Raw genomic sequence first — 16,070 nt, 5'->3', positions numbered from 1 at the left:
TACCTCTGCCTCTACTATCCTCCATCCCATTATGGGACATCAGTGATCTAGGAAAAAGTTTATCAGCTTCCTCTTCAGTAGTATACATGTATGCATACATACATTGTGTGTACATTTTTCTTTTAACCTAGGCTTTTTTTGCCTGTGATAATGTACTAAATGGACTTTTCTTAATTAGAGAACCATTGCCTTGGACTGTAATCTTTTCATTTGTTTTGACCCTTTTTAATTAATCTTCTAGATTTAACTTTTTCGAGGAGTATTGTGGGTTAATGAGCTTAGATCAAAGGAACACCACTTGTTTTTTTTGTTTTTTTTTTAACAGCCCCTTTCTGTTTCTGTTTTTACCTTGTTCCTAGACTCTTGCCCCTGTTTAAGTTGGTGATATGAAGCAAATTATTGTTGGTCCCTTGTGGTCTACCGTCTCTAATGTTGTTCCTGTTATAGCCACTTCAAAGTGGAGATACTGACATCAGATTGTGTTCTGGGGCTTTTTATCTCTCCTGTCTCAGAAGTATGTGAAAGAAATGTTTCTGTGTCGGGTTTGTTTTTTTTTTTTTTTTTTTTACCTCCTCAGGAATCTTTTCCAAGTTCCCAACATAAAAAATGCTTCCATGTATTAACCCCAAAATTTAATTTAAAAAACTTTTTTTTTTTTACTAATACTTGCTACTTCCCCTTTCAACATCAAATAATTGTGCTTCCCCCTTTAGAAAGCACCAGCTCTGTCACTCGAGGAGTTTAGCTTTGGAAAGTTTTTTATTTCTTATCTGTAAACTTGGTGTGCGTAGGGATGGGTTGAGGGGTTGTTCCTTGATAATTATCTATGATTCCTGGTAGTGGAACTTGTAGATAGCAGGTAGGTGTATATTTAGTTTAGCAAAGACTACTTGATCTTTCCCAAAGCAGTGTATATATTTAACATGTTTAATCAAGTCTCATCTGGCTTGTCCTGGTGACCTAATAACCTGTTATGGTTCGCTGGGAAGTCATGAAAATACACATTAGTGTTTGTCAGATTTCAAATCCACAGTCGTCTGCTCACTGGCTGTATGTATGTTCAGAGCACATTCTTACAATCTCCACTCCCACTTCTCCCTCTACAGACTGGGCACTTTCACACTACCTTGTTAGATGATTGTAGAGGTTTCAAATGAGGCCCAGTGTCTTATGTCATCCTAGTATCTCTGTATGACCTTGTGTACTGCTACTGCCTTTTGAAAAGACTTCTGCATGAGTAAAGAGACCTTGTCATGACAATCTCACTCTGACCTAGAATAAGCTATCTTGGTGAAATTTAGTCTTTTAGGCTTTGAAAGCCTCTTTAATAAGCAAATTACTTTTCAATTTATCCCCCTTAAAAATGTATTTTATTTTCGCACATACGTAATGGGTTTTGGTCAAAGTCTCCTTCATTATTCTCTCTTATCCCTTCCCCATCCCATCAAAATCCTCCTCCTATGTTCAACTATGGTTTCCTTTTCCTCTTTTAAGTTCGGATTGCCTGAATGAGTGTAAATAGGAGTTTATTTACTTGAACAAGACAATGCACTAGTGACTATACCACTACCAGCAGCCACGAACTGTTTTGCCTACAGCTCCTGGGGTGGGGGTGGGGCTTATTCAAGCAAGTAGCTACCACTGCTGTGAATTTATGGGTGCAGGAGCTGTGTCATGTCCAGAAGATTGTTTTATGTTATTGTTCTCCATCCTTCAACCCTTAAATTGTTTCTGCTCCCGTTTCTAAGCTCTTTCCCAAACCTCACAGGAGGTAATATAGCTGTTCTGTTAGGGCTGAATACTTAACAGTCCTAGTTTGCCTGTTGTTGCACACTAAGAAAACTTGATCTCTAAGGACCAGGTGTCTATGGCATGGAATACTCCCAGGACAAGCACATAGCATTTTTCCTTTCCTTTCTTAAAGCACTGAATCTTGTAAGAACAGCTGTTACCCACAGGATTTAAGTCAGTTTATTAGTAGGACTTCACTTACTGTAAACATCCAAAAGAAAAACCTTTCTTTTCTTTGTTGTTTTTCTCCAGTAATCTCAAGTGCTATGCTTTGAGCCTCAGACTGGGAAAGAGCACTAGAAAAAGCAGACAGGGTACTGTGAGGCTGAATTTGCAATGTTTTTATTCCCAGTGTGGGCCAGGAAGTGTGGGTACAGCTTGGGGAACCAGAACACTGGTGGGAAGAAGCCACACCACCTGGGCAAGTATTTGTGGTTTATAACTTGCCAGGCCTTTTAGTAGGAGAGCAAGCACTCAGAAATGGTGCTGTTTCTAAACTATCACCAGAATGCAATTTTACCATCTTCCTGGAAAGTTCTCCTAGGTCATTTTTTGTTCTAGATTGAGGAGTGGGTGCTGTCCCTGGAGCTAGCACCCCCATTATTATCAGACCATTGCCAGTTTACCTCAGTTATGAAATGGCAAGTACTTTTTGGAATACCAGACTGAATGTGTAAGATGAAACTTCTACCTCCAAAGAATTGTTTCCTTAAAATTCACTGAGAGACTGTGCTTATATTTGATTGTACTCAGAAATGGCTTTGAAATTCTCTTTTTGGTGCTACCTTAGCTCCCTCCTGTGACACTTCTCCTGGCATCTGTCACAGGAAAGTTTCTTCCTATTTGGGTAGTTTGATTTTCCAAGTGGCCAAAGGTATTTGGGATTGAGTTGAATAGCATTCAGTGACATTCATCACAGGCCTAGGGTTACTTACTGTCAAAAGTAAAACTGTGGGTCAGCAAGATGGCTCAGCAGATAAAGGCACTTGACACCAACGCTAACAATCTGAGTTCAGTTCCCAGGAGCCACATTTCCACAACTAAAACTTGAAGTGATCGTACTTGTTCAGAGTCAGCCTACCTCAGTGTTGATGCTTCTTGGTGACTGATGAGAATGGGTTTTGAGAGGTAAAGCAGTGCAAGCATCTTGTCTTCTCACCCCAGGAACTTACCTTAATTCACAGCCAGGAGGTTTCAACACACTTGAATAGTAGCATTGTGTGTGAATATCATAAATCCCAATTCAGGGCTCTGCAGTATGCCTAGGATTTGATGACATCTGGAGGGTTTTGTTGTTGTTTGTTTTGTTTTTATAGAGAACTATCATAAACATGCCTGTTTTAGATAAAATAATCTCAGATTTCCTCATAGAGAAAAAGCCTTCAGATTTTTATATACTAATTATGTACTAAGATAAGAATTTGTGTGTGTGATATATTTGTGTAGGTGTGCATGCCATGGTGCATGTACAGAGGTTGCAGAGCAATTGGTTTTCACCTTTACAAGTGTTCAGGGAGTTGAACATGGATCCTAAGTTGAACACAAACATCTTTGCCTGTAAGCCATCTCACTGACTGGTATGCTGGCTTGTGACATACCAGTGCTGTGCTACTCCTGCATAAGGCCACAGGTGGCTGTGCCCTGCTTGCTACTGTATCCCAGGGCTTAGTGTACTAGAACTAACACTTAGTAGCAACTCAGATACTCACTTCTTACTGACTAAATCTGTTATGTCTTCAAACCTAATAGCACACTTTGTATGGAGCAATGAGGGAGTAATGCGCTTTCTTTTCTTTCTCTTTCACAGTTGTCCAAGTTAAGAGCTTTGAATCACTCCCCAATGTCGGATGCCTCTGTTAACTTTGACTACAAATCTCCGTCACCATTCGATTGCAGTCCTGATCAGGGAGAGAACATCGAAGAAGCTGCCAATCATTGTCTGACCCAGAAGGACTTATATACTACTGAAGAGGAAGCTGACACCCTTTTTTCTAGGAAATTGACATCCCATAATGGGATGGAGGATAGTGGAGGCAGAGGTACTGGAGTAAAGAAGAAACGGAAGAAAAAGGAGCCAGGGGAGCATGAGGGCACAAAGGGAAGTAAGGACCGAGAGCCTAAGCCAAAGCGGAAACGGGAGCCCAAAGAGCCAAAAGAGCCCAGAAGGGCCAAGGAGCCCAAGAGAGCCAAGGAGCCCAAGGAGCCCAAGCCGAGAGATGGTGTGAGGAAGCCCCGGAAGCCCCGGGAGGGTAAAGAGAAGAGGAGCTGCCCTGATTATGGATCCAGGACAAAGTCCAAGAAGGCCAGGTGTGTGCTTTCCTCCTTGCCCTTGCCTTCATGGGCCTGCTTTCCTTTGCTGTTAGCCCAGCCCCTAGGCCGGACTTGACTATACCTCTGCTGGCCCAAGCTGTGTGCCTTATTTACATCACTTCCGGCATATGGCAGGTGATATTTTCTAATTTCTAATTATTTTCTAATTCTAATGTCTAAAATTATCATACTTCAAAAACACTTCACTTTTAGGAAATTCCAAGAATTGCTAACCTTCAGATTCCAGTGGTCCTTTTTATTTAGTCTGTGTTCCTAATATTTAGCATTCTTCATATGGTGTGCTTGTGTTCTTTATGTCCTGTTAGCGGTCAACCAAAAATGAACCCTGTCTCACCTCCTGGTCATGTAATTTCTTTGTATTCAGTTTGTATTTAAAAGAATTTAAGCCAAGCAGTAATGACATATACCTTTAGTCCCAGCACTTCTGAAGTGGATCTGTTGAGTTTGAGGCCACAGATGTTACAGAATTAGTTCCATGACAGCCAGGGCTACACAGAGAAACCCTGTCTCCAAAAAAACAAATGAAATAAACTACAACAACAACAAAGAGAGTTTAAATGTTAACTTGTATAAAGTATATTGCATAATAAGGACATCCTGGATCTGATGGCAAGGACACTTAGCAGTATAGAAGCAGAAGGAGGCACAGCTGCAGGAGTCAGTAGTTTGGTAGTCTGGCAGGGCCATGGGCAGACAGAACTCTGCGTACAAGAAAACTGACTTTCCTACCAGGCTCTACACTCTGTTGCAAGGCCATTTCTGATCTAATTTTCTAGTTCAGTGTCTGGCACAGTCTCTGACCCTTCCGTAGCTGCTGGAGCAATACTGAATAAATGAGGTCAGAGAAGAACATAATGGCTTGTGTAGGTCAGAGGCCTAGGTACAGACTCACCATATACTATGTAACAGGAGAGAACATGTAGCAGCTGCACTCCTCACACAGAGAAATTAATATTGCTCTCTGTATACAATTGTAATGTCTGTTCAAATTATTTAGATTTCCTGAGAAATATAAACAAAAGAATGTTTATGCCTTAACTCAAAGAACTTAAGTTTCTGAAGTTTAAATACAGAGGCACAGTGTCTGTCTCTCTTGTCAGACCATGAAGTCTTAGACATTGATGTGAATGTTGAGAACATAGCATAAAGAGACTATCACATATGTGTCTCGGGTCGGAACACAGAGATATGTTTTAGAAAGGATTTTAAGTGCAACTTCAAGTTTGCTTTGTGACTAGTTTCCTTTTCAGAAGGATAATTCTTAATCCAAGCTTAAATGTTCTTCATGATATTCACTCCCACAGGGGTTTCCTTTTTATCTATCCAAGTGACACAAGTGTAGAAGGATCCTAGGGATGTAGCTGCAGAATAGCTATAAAATACTGTCCACCTTAGAAGGCCAAGGAGGGCAGGTAAATCAGTGTTCAGACTAATGAAAATCTTAGAGTCTTTAGTTCTCATTTAACATTGAAAGGATACTCTGATCTCCAATATGTGGTTTTTGCTTCTGCCAATCATTTCCCTTGTATATTGTTTTGGGGAGCTTTTCTTTTTTTTTTTTTTTTTTTAAGGTAAAGGAATGTTTGAAGAAGGAAAGTCAGATTAATTTATTTTAGTCTTACAGAAAACTGCAGTGACTCGTGAGTGCTTGAGAATTGGGATAACTAGGGAAGCCGTCCTCTGTGGCTTGGAGGACATTACAGAGTATGTGTCTGAACTTACCCATATTCTGGTGGTCTCTGATGTTCACATTTTATTGACTTCTCTGTAAAGTTCATATTGACATTATATAAGATATCAAACAAGTTAATAATATATAAACATTGTTATAAATTTTATTTTAGAAAAATAGGGAGTTGTTTCAGGAAACAAAATTGAATATCAACTGTGGAGGCAAAATCAAGATTCTGACTAATGAAGACCTTACAGCATTAAATGAAAGGAGTATGGTTTTGATGTAATTAAACTGAATAAATGAATGAGCTGGAGATGTTCTTGTCCTTTTGCAGGCTGTTATCATAGAGGACAGTGAACTCTTGAGCTTTAGAAAGCCAAGAGATGTCCTTTGGGAGGAGAATGGCAGGTAGAGAAGGGTGGTCATTGTCTGCACTTTAGGGCCTCGTGCCATTAACTTGTAACAATACTCGTCTGTGTAGCCCAGATAAGCCCTTGGACTATTGACCCTTTGATTGCTTTTCTTTTGTATCTTTGTAAAATTATTTCAGTTCCCTTAATTAATGATTCCAGTCAACCAGTTTTAAGTTATGACAGCATATTGATTTTTTTTTTTTTTTTTTAGCTGAGTAGTGGTGGTGCATACCTTTAATCCCAGCCCTCAGGAGGAGAGGTGGGTGAATTTCTGTGAGTTTGAGGCTAGCCTGGTGTACAGAGTGAGTTCAAGAACAGCCAGAGCTATACAGAGAAACCCTGTCTCAAAAAACAAACAAATAAAAGTTAGTATTTAAGATGTGTGTGTGGAGGGGGGTTACTTTTGGAAATTTGCTCAAGTGCTTGTTTTTATTTGAGCAGTTATTGATTTTAACCCTGGGTAATACGTGATGGTTATAAATGATTCACTGGTTGCCTGGATTACTGCAGAAGCTTGGCCACTGATTTATAGACTCCGGCCTCCTCTTCTTCAGTCCTTATTACTACTACAACCCAGCCACTGTTTCTGAAGCATTGCTCTTAACTTATTTATGCCGACAGTCAGGAATGTTTGTGGTAAATCAAACCCTTTTTTCTCTGTCTTGATTCTAAATCAGCTGAGGACTAGCCAACAAAGATGGAGATGCAGTGATTGGCTTTATTATCGATTAAATTGGGTCAGAGAACTCACATTGCTTTGTGGTTGGAATCAGGGGTCACGGAGGTCTCTAGTTAAAGAACTATGTGTCCAGTATTGTACCCTTTTGAAAAGTAAAGCATGTTTTTCCCATGAAATTATAGGAACAGGAAAAGGAGATTTCCTCTTCAATTTGTTTATATTTGCATAGAAACTTCTGGCTGTTACAGTTGCCTTCAGAGCAAACCTGTATTCCTTTTTTGCTTACTCAAAAATTTGGAGGTCTGACCCCTTCTCATCTTTAATTCTGGAAACGACCTGCCAGCTAGATTGTCTCCATTGACTTTTTAGGGCGCTCGTTGTCTGTTGGTTTTGTTTTTGTTTGTAGATTGCTCATGCTGTTTCAGCCATAATGTCCCTTTCCCCCAAATATCCTGACTCCTTTCCAATCCCAAGTCTAAATGCAAAACTCAGCTTTTTCGTGGAGCTTCTCCCAAATTAATATGCTTGTGTGTCTGTCCCCTTCTGAAGTTCTGTGGCATGGAACCTCCATTATAAGTTATAGGCTTTAGATCCCAGAAGACTGAAAAGGATCTAGTTCAACCTCTCATACTTTCTTGGAACTGGAGCTCTACAGAGAAGTGATTTGTCTGAACTCGTTCCCAATAAACTCGTTCCACAATTCTTTATCTTGCATGCTGTCTCTGCAGCAGGCCCTCTCAGTGGCTCACTTTGGTTTTGGTATATGTATGATTTGCTTGTCTCCTCAGTAGAAGTTAAGAGCCTGAGATCAGGGCCACCACACCTTTATGTCCTTTATGTCCCCTGGGGCTGATCGCCACAAGCACAATGTTCTACATACTGAATTTAATTGCATTTAAGAACACTTCTCCCTCAAAATAAGATTTACATAGGATACCTATGAACTCGTTAATATTTGGTAGTGTTTCTGCTTTATAATTAAAGATAGTTCTGAAATTAAGAGATAGCTCAGAGATTAAAAGCCCATCCTACTCTATTCTTTTAGGGAATGCTAGTTCAGTTCCTAGCATCCATGTCAGGCAGCTCATAGCTGCTTGTAACTCCAGCTCCAGGGGATGTGACTCCCTCTTCTTTCATCCTTGGGCACTTTTGCTCAAATGCACAGATACACATACATATAATTTAAAAGATAAAAATATTTAAGAAATAATAATAAAAGATAAGTGATTTTTTTCAGGACAACAGACTGATGAGCCTTATTGTTAGATCCTCAGGTTTACGTGACTAAGGTCAAAAATGAAAGTGGAAGAACCCTTGTTAAAAAAATTTGTAGGGATTAGCCCCTTTCCCACAGACTCTCACTGTGCATACTCAGTGGTATTCTTTGAAGGAATAAAATGGTTCCAACTCTTTTTTTTTTTTTTTTCTTTTTAATGATTTCATTTGCGTTGAGATGCAGCAAGCAGCAGTTGAATGTGTCCTGGAGCTGAACAGTGAGTGTAGTATCTAGTAAGTTTTTTTTTTTTTTTTGAGAGTGATATTAATAGTGATTAATATTTAGGGCTTCTCAGGATAAGAATCTAAAACTCCAAAGTAAAGAAAGCCTTCTTTAAACAGTATTTTCCTCTTTTCTCCAGATTGCTTTAAGTGTTTTGTTGACCACCTTAAGGATATAAAGCTTAAAAGCAAGAAAAACCCCTCCAGGAAGCTGAGTTTGGCTTTGTCATTGACTCTGAAATTAAAATTTCATTTACTATAACTTGCTTATGTTGTTGTTGTTGTTGTTATTATTATTATTGTACTTATATTCCAAGGAGGATTAGGATTACTTTTGTAAGAAAATATAGGTATATATGTACAATTTTACACACAGTGCTATACATATGTGAACACATGGAAAAAGCTATTGGATCCTGTGGAATCATGAAATTGATAAGAGATCTCCAGTTCCTTGGGCAAAGCCAGATTTTAGCAATTGAGAAAGGCTTCTTTAGAGAACAGTTCATGGTATAATAGGTGCTGTTCTTAATGGCAGCTTTTGCATCTTACATTTATTTTCATGTCCCTGTGAACTTTCTTTTTCCTAAGAGACGTTCTCTCGAAGTCGTCTGCTTCTTTTTGTAATACACAGCCTGTCCAATGTTTTAGTTACCTGGCATTCCTACTCAGTACAAAGGAAGTGAGAACCTGAAGACTTTGTATGCAGCTCTTCAGATTGTTTGCTCCTGAGCAGGAGACCAGGCTTTAGGACCAAGCTAGAGGTTATTACTAGAAACTTGGGTATGGATCTGTTGTTGGTTAAGGGAAAAGCCTAGCTTTGAAATTTCTACATGTAAGAGTGGCTCATTTCTCCCTGCATACCCTCTCCCTCTTCCTCTCTCTCCCCCCTCTCTGTTTCTGTGTACATGTATATGCCCATGTCTGTCCACGTGTCTTGATGTCTGTATGTACATGTATATGCCCATGAGTGTCCAAGAACACATATCTGTGCACACACACGTGGAGACCAGAGTGAGATGACAAATGTCTTCCTCTGTCATTTTTGATTTGAGGTGGGGTCTCTCACTGAACTCTATTTGGCCTTTTAGGCCCCCTTTCTTTGCCCCCAAATGCTGGAGTTAAAGGCATGCCTGGCTTTCTATGTGGGTGTTGGGGATTCAAACCCAGACCCTCATGCTTGCAAAATATGTGTTCTTACGCCGAGCCATCTCTCTAGTCTTTTTCTCCTGCTCTCAGGATTTGTTGTGTCTAGAGAGAACTGGGATAGCTTTTTAAGAAAAGTAATTCTCTGACTATATTCAAGAGATGATTTCTTAAGAGGAGCCCTAAGAAATTTGTGGTCCTAAAATTTGTAGCAGGTTCTTTAACTATCCTTTGAAAATTGTAGTCCCAGATGAAATTTCATCATGGTGGGGTGTGGGGATCGGGTATATTTAAATTTATGTATTTAACAGCAGCTAAGTATAAAAAGCTAAAAAAGAGGAAGTGTTGTAGTTGGCTTTTTCAGCCCCCATTCTCTACTTCAGCCTTTCTCCCAATTTGTTTTGCTTTGTCAACCTAGAGCAGATTTTTGTAAGCTTAGTAACACTTTAGAAGTTTTGCCTTCTTTTCATCTATGTTGGTTTCTTCTAGAAAGCTTGGAACCCCAGTACTTGTGACAACATAGATTTTGGAGATAATCTTAAATACCATTGCATCAGCTGTCATGTGACTTACGAATAAGAAACTCTCAGAAAACAATTTATGAAAATATAAAGCATCAGCATCTGAATCTAGGTATTATGGCTTATGCCTGTTAACTCTAGGACTTGGGAGGCTGAAGCAGGAGGATTACCAGGCTAGACTGCTTTACATAGTAAGACATGGCACTTTTTAAAAGTACCCAAATTAAAAATTAAACAACAACAACAAAATACATTGAGTACAGAGAGGTCTAAGGGAGTTATGTGAAGATCTAAATTTAGTGTTTTTTGTTTTTTTGTTTTTTTGGGTTTTTTACTAAGATTTCAGTAGCCATTGCTTCCATGATCAAGAGTCCCTGGCAAAAGGTCTGAGTTAGGTTGTTGTCAGAAGCAGGATGTGGTGCATAGAACTGCCCTCACTGTACATTTCAAACTCTTCTATAAACTAAGTTTCTAGTTGCTTTTAATTGGTAAGCACTGCATCTTCTTTTTGTGAAGTTTGTGATTCCTTTCAGTTTTTATTTTATTGTCAGCAGTGTATGCTGGTCTTTGTTTCAGTGGTGCAGATTTAAGTTAAAGCCTCCAAGGCAGCACAGATCTGGCTCCACTTTGTCTACAGCAGATTGCATCTGTACCAAAACAAGTGCCTTCTAACCAGTGTCCTTATTTTCTGTGCCAAATCTGTTCTCTATTTATAGATGGAATTAAATGTGGGTACTATGAAAGTTGAATGAAATGTGCAAATGAGCCTTTTCAGGGTTGTATCTGTATTTTGGCAGCATACTTCTGGGAGTATCAAAGCCTGAGGGGGTGCTGGGTTGAGACTCTTCTCTTAGGAGCTGTTTCTCCAGTGGAATAGTGGTCCTGTGCTGGAGTCCTTAGCTTCTGCTTGTCAATGGATGCTGTGACCAGGGTCAGGAGCTGTCCTCAGTGTAAGGATTGTAACTCATTCTTGCCTGCTAAGGCGATAGTTTCCACTGTACCATCACTGCCTGGCAGGTTTTAATTTTTTAAATGGAATGAGCAACTGCTTTGAAATGATGAATGTGCTTTGATAGATACATTCTTTCAGTACTTCAAATGGATGGGCACAGAGTAGTAAGACCTGTAATTGTGGTGCTGTGATGTAAGACTTGTATCGTGTGATACTGTGACACATCATGTACCCTCTTGTCTCCAGAACAGCACTAACTCTAACACATGCTTCTCAAAAACACCTGAAGTTAGGGGAGTAGTATAAGAAATCTTGTCAATCCAGTACTTAATAATTGTGGTTTGTGTCTATTTGCAAAGCCATCTGATAAAAACTACAGGAAGTAAAGATTTCCAAAAATCTCAATTCATGAAGCCATGTAGATAGAACACGAGAGAAACAGGTTAAGAATTTGGTATAGTTTGCATGTTTGTAGTTCCTTGTATATTATGAATGTATAGTAGGTGTGTTCTTACAGTAGATATAGGTTTTATTGTAAAATCAACTTTCATTTTGTTGCCAGAATAGGTGTCTGTCTCTCTGTCTCTGTCTCTGTCTCTGTCTGTCTGTCTGTCTGTCTCTCTCTCCCTCCCTCCCTCTCTCCCTCCCTCTTTCTCTCTCTCTCTCTCTCTCTCTCTCTCTCTCTCTCTCTCTCTCTCTCTCTCTCATACACACACACACACACACACACACGTACCCTTTTTTGTCCTTCCCTGTCCTACAAATTATGTTCCCCTCCCCGACCCCCGGTAGAAGCTAAAAAGGTAGGATTATAGAAAGAAGTAAGATTGCTTTGCTCAGTCTCCAGTGCTGTTAAAACAGGGAATGTTAGGACTTTGTATTATTCAGAACTCTAGGTTACAAGCAATGCAGATCCTATTTAAATTAGCTGAAGTTAAAAACTGATAACTGGGGATATTCTGGCTTTCAAAATCAGAATCAAAAGGTTTAATTGAGCGTTCCAAGGCTTTTTGTCTCCAATAACTCTACACATCCCTGGTTAGAATCATGACTCCCACAACTTCATGGTATAGATAAAAACATTAACATTCCTACCCACTCCTCTCCAAAATTATTAAGATTTGTTTTATTGTGTATGTGGGGGTTGAGGGTGTGGGTGCAAGTACCCATCGTCCCACAGTATTTCTTTTTCAAGGAAAAACTCCCAAGTTATCCTAGCTGCTGTAGACCAGTCAGCTATAAAAGGAATAAAATACCATAGGCCAGCCTTAGCTGTGTCTTTTCTTCCTATTGGGGACCAATATTGAATACCCAGTCTCCCAACCCCCTACACACACAAAAATAGAAACATAGTATTCATTTAGCAGTGCAATAGGTATCTATTTTAAGTTATTTGGGGCCTGGGAAGATGGCTTAGCAGTAAAGGTATCTGCTGCCAAGCTTGATGAGTTAGATCCCTGGCCTACATATTAGGAGAACCAACTCCCAGAAGTTGCTCTCTAACCTCTATACTCAAACCTTGGCATATGTGTATACACACACACACACACACACACACACACACACACACTAAAATTACTAAATTTTTAAGCTATTTGGGGGCAGAGAGGTTGTTCTAGTGGGTAAGAATACTCAGTGTGCAGGCATGAGGACCTGAGTTCAAATGCCTAACATACATGTGAAAAACTGGGTAGTGTGAGTCTCTGCATCAGACTATGATTGATTGCTGTCTGCTGGGGGTGGGAAAACCAACTCTGATGAGGAGTTAAAGTTGTACTAATATGTGGATGTAAGGATAGGGATTTAGAAGGCAGCTTCTCCCTCACCAGCCATGGTTCTTGGCCAGATTTGCTTTAACATGCATGAGTTTCCTCATGGAAGCCATTGGTTATCCCCATAACATCCATGCAACCTGTTGTACCACTGGGCATACCTGGCAGACTGGTCATTATTGTATAGATCACAGAAGCGGGGGTTCTGTCTCTGAGCTCCCTCTTGATGAACTGCAGGAAGGGGCTATCTCATAGCTGGCACTGAACTATCTGTTTGACGACCTATTGCTTATCTTCTTATTGGGATACCCTATCAATAAACTCTTATTTTTAAAACACACACACACAAAGTAAGTTTTCATATGGCTTTGTAAAACATCTGTAATATTACTTACTCATCCCCTCTCCCCTCTGTCCTTTTCTCTCCTCCTTATCCCCAGCTTAGCCTCCTCATTATTTCCCACTCACACTACTTGTGATCACGCACCTTTCTAGCTTCCTGACTTCCACATGTACCCCAGTTTAAACAAACAAACAAAATTCAACGCTTTTTCTCCACATATGAAATAGAATGTGTGATATTTGTCTTTCTGGGCCTAAATAACTTCAGTCAGTGTCCCCGTCCCCATGTCATTATCCATTCTTCAGTAGATGGATGTCTTCACTGCTTCTATTTCTTAGTTATTATGAATACAGCAGCAATAAACATGGACGAATAAGTATCTCTGAGGAGAATATAGAGCTCTTAAGGGACATGCCCAGAATTGGTATAGCTGGATATTATGAAAGATCTTTTTCTAGATTTTTTTTTTTTTTTTTTTTTGGTTTTTCAAGACAGGGTTTCTCTGTATAGCCCAGGCTGTCCTGGAACTCACTCTGTAGTAGACCAGGCTGGCCTCGAACTCAGAAATCCGCCTGCCTCTGCCTCCCAAGTGCTGGGATTAAAGGCGTGCGCCACCACCGCCCGGCTCTAGATTTTTAAAGTATGCAATGCTTCACTAATTTGTGCATCCTCCTTGCCTGGGTCTTGTGCTAATTTCTGTCATTCTAATTTTATATACATCTTACAGAAGCAAGCACTGTATATAATTATATGAGCTGTTACAACAAGTCACTGTTTTTGAATCTCTTCATAGTGAGTACACGAGTATTCATGGACCAGATCTATCTAGAAATAATAGAAACCTAGAAATTATTAATAAAATGTTTTGATGATAAACCCCCAAGCCTCAGGTTTTTAAAACTTACTACAAAGTGGAAAAATGCATTTTGTCCAGAATCATCCTAGAAGATGAATTCAGGGGATATATTCTTGATGTCCTTTTTAAAAGTCCCATTTGCAGGGTTACAAAAAAAAAAAAATTCATCTTCCTCATATTTGTCTATCAGAAGAGCTCCCAGAAGAATTTTTACAATTTCAAATTGATTCTCTTGCCAGAGGCAACCTCCAGAAAGGCACATTCAAGATTCCCTTTATAGAAGTTATAAATTCCTTATAAAGTTTATTATCCTCTAAAAGGATTGTGTTTCATTCACATCCTTGGTTAGGACTAGAATAGTTGTGTGTGTGTGTGTGTGTGTGTGTGTGTGTGTGTGTGTGTGACAGAGAGAGAGAGAGAGAGAGAGAGAGAGAGAGAGAGAGAGAGAGAGAGAGAGAGAGAGAGAGAGAGAAACACGAGAACTTTTCCAGGAGGTAAATAGACTTCAGGATTGGAACTTCAGAACTGGACTGACTTTGCACTGGCCTAGTTGCAGGGTCTGTGAGTAGTGAAGGATATTTAAGACTGTATTTAAGACTGATGCATTGTCCAGTATTCTGGGCCTGCCCTTTGTAATCCCGGTACCATCTTCAGACACCCCTTGCCCTTACCTCTCCCAGCATCAGCTAGTCTCCTAATAGAGAATACCCACACTGTTAACGCTTTGCTTGACCTCCACATTCTGTCATTTGCTCAGGCTTACTGTTTATTTCTTCTGGGTCTCTCAACTCAGTCTTAGCCTTGAGTCCTCATTGGCTGTGTCTAGCATGGGTTGCCTGTCCTCTTGCCGTCACGCCCCCTTTCCTACAGTGTCAAGTCTTAACTCTGGCCTGTGCTCTACATTTCTTCTTCCAGCTCTCTCATGTAGTATTTCTGTGCACTAGCCTTGAAACTGTGGAAATTTCATTTAGTCTCACTATACTTCATATTTCTCACAATAAAATGAGAATGAACTCCTACCAGCCTGATAATGTGTGGGGTATAAAGAAGATAGGAGGGCGAAGAGCTCTGCCTTCAGTACTGTCATAGATGAACAACTGCAGCTATTGTCAGAGACTGTTTCTCTCTAATGTTTTTCAGAATTCTATATATGCCTTTGTTCAAGTAAACTTTCCAAGATTTTCCCAACCACAAAAAGTCTTATAAAATTTATTAATTAGAGCATTTTAGCCTTTAGAGGCTACTAGAGAGTGTCAGCTCCCCTGGAACTGGAGTTACAGATGGTTGTGAGTCTCCGTGTGGGTGCTGGGAACCAAGCCTGGCTCCTCTGTAAGAGCCCCTAGTGCTCTTAACTGCTGAGCCATCTCTCCAGCCTCTGCAGATAATCCATCCATTAATGTAGCTATTTAATCCATTCCTTAAAAGTTTTAAGACTTAAATACTGAGTGCTTACTGAGTGTATAAGGCATAAAATTAATCAGGAATACAGACACTAATCAGATTATCTGGGAAGGACAAGAAAGGTACATGAATTCTAGGTTTGATACCATACTTGAACACTGACTTTGGTGAAATAGCAGAATTTCAGTACTTAAAGTATTTCCAAAGTGTTTGTCAAATGTAAAAAAATTATCATACAGGCAAGTCAGAGTCTTGGTGAGTCCTTGCAGTATATACTTCCCAGCTCCAAGGAATCCTCTGTATACCACCCAAGGCTGTGGTTATAGGGGAACTTGACCGAGCACACAAAGGCAAGGACAGTGCTTGTTTTGAGTCTCTAGTATTCACTCTAGGCCTTTTATATAAAATGTGTTCAAAAGAAGAGGATGACAGATTACAGAGCTCATTCTTCCCATGTGTTATAATTGATGATTCTTAGTCTGTGAAGCAATCAAACTTCCTAGTCATGACTTTGGCTTAAATTCAAAGTGAGGTTTTAGAGAAATTTCTATTTTTTCCTATAACATTAATCATAGCCATGGCAGTCATTATGGGGAATGAATAAAGTGAATTCTGTTTCAACCCATGCAGGTGTTTCTTCTCGTGTTTCTCCACATTTCTGGCACAAGTTCACATTGGTCCTGGAATTCCAGG

The 16,070-nt window shown here is 39.8% G+C and overlaps 1 protein-coding gene across 6 annotated transcripts in view; it reads left to right on the top strand.

Moving 5' to 3' along the window:
* Positions 1–16,070, top strand: part of Chd6 (chromodomain helicase DNA binding protein 6) — a 173,988-nt gene that overhangs the window by 54,396 nt on the left and 103,522 nt on the right. For all 6 annotated transcript variants that reach the window (XM_076930166.1, XM_076930167.1, XM_034493983.2 and 3 more), the window contains one exon: positions 3,599–4,098. In XM_076930166.1, the coding sequence (XP_076786281.1) occupies positions 3,599–4,098 (500 nt within the window). The remainder of the gene's footprint in view (positions 1–3,598; positions 4,099–16,070) is intronic.

This window comes from Arvicanthis niloticus, chromosome 2 (genome assembly GCF_011762505.2).
Source record: "Arvicanthis niloticus isolate mArvNil1 chromosome 2, mArvNil1.pat.X, whole genome shotgun sequence".
Classification (NCBI taxonomy): Eukaryota; Metazoa; Chordata; class Mammalia; order Rodentia; family Muridae; genus Arvicanthis; species Arvicanthis niloticus.
The sequence above is the reverse complement of the archived record's forward strand: the minus strand, read 5'-3'. Positions and strand labels throughout refer to the sequence as shown.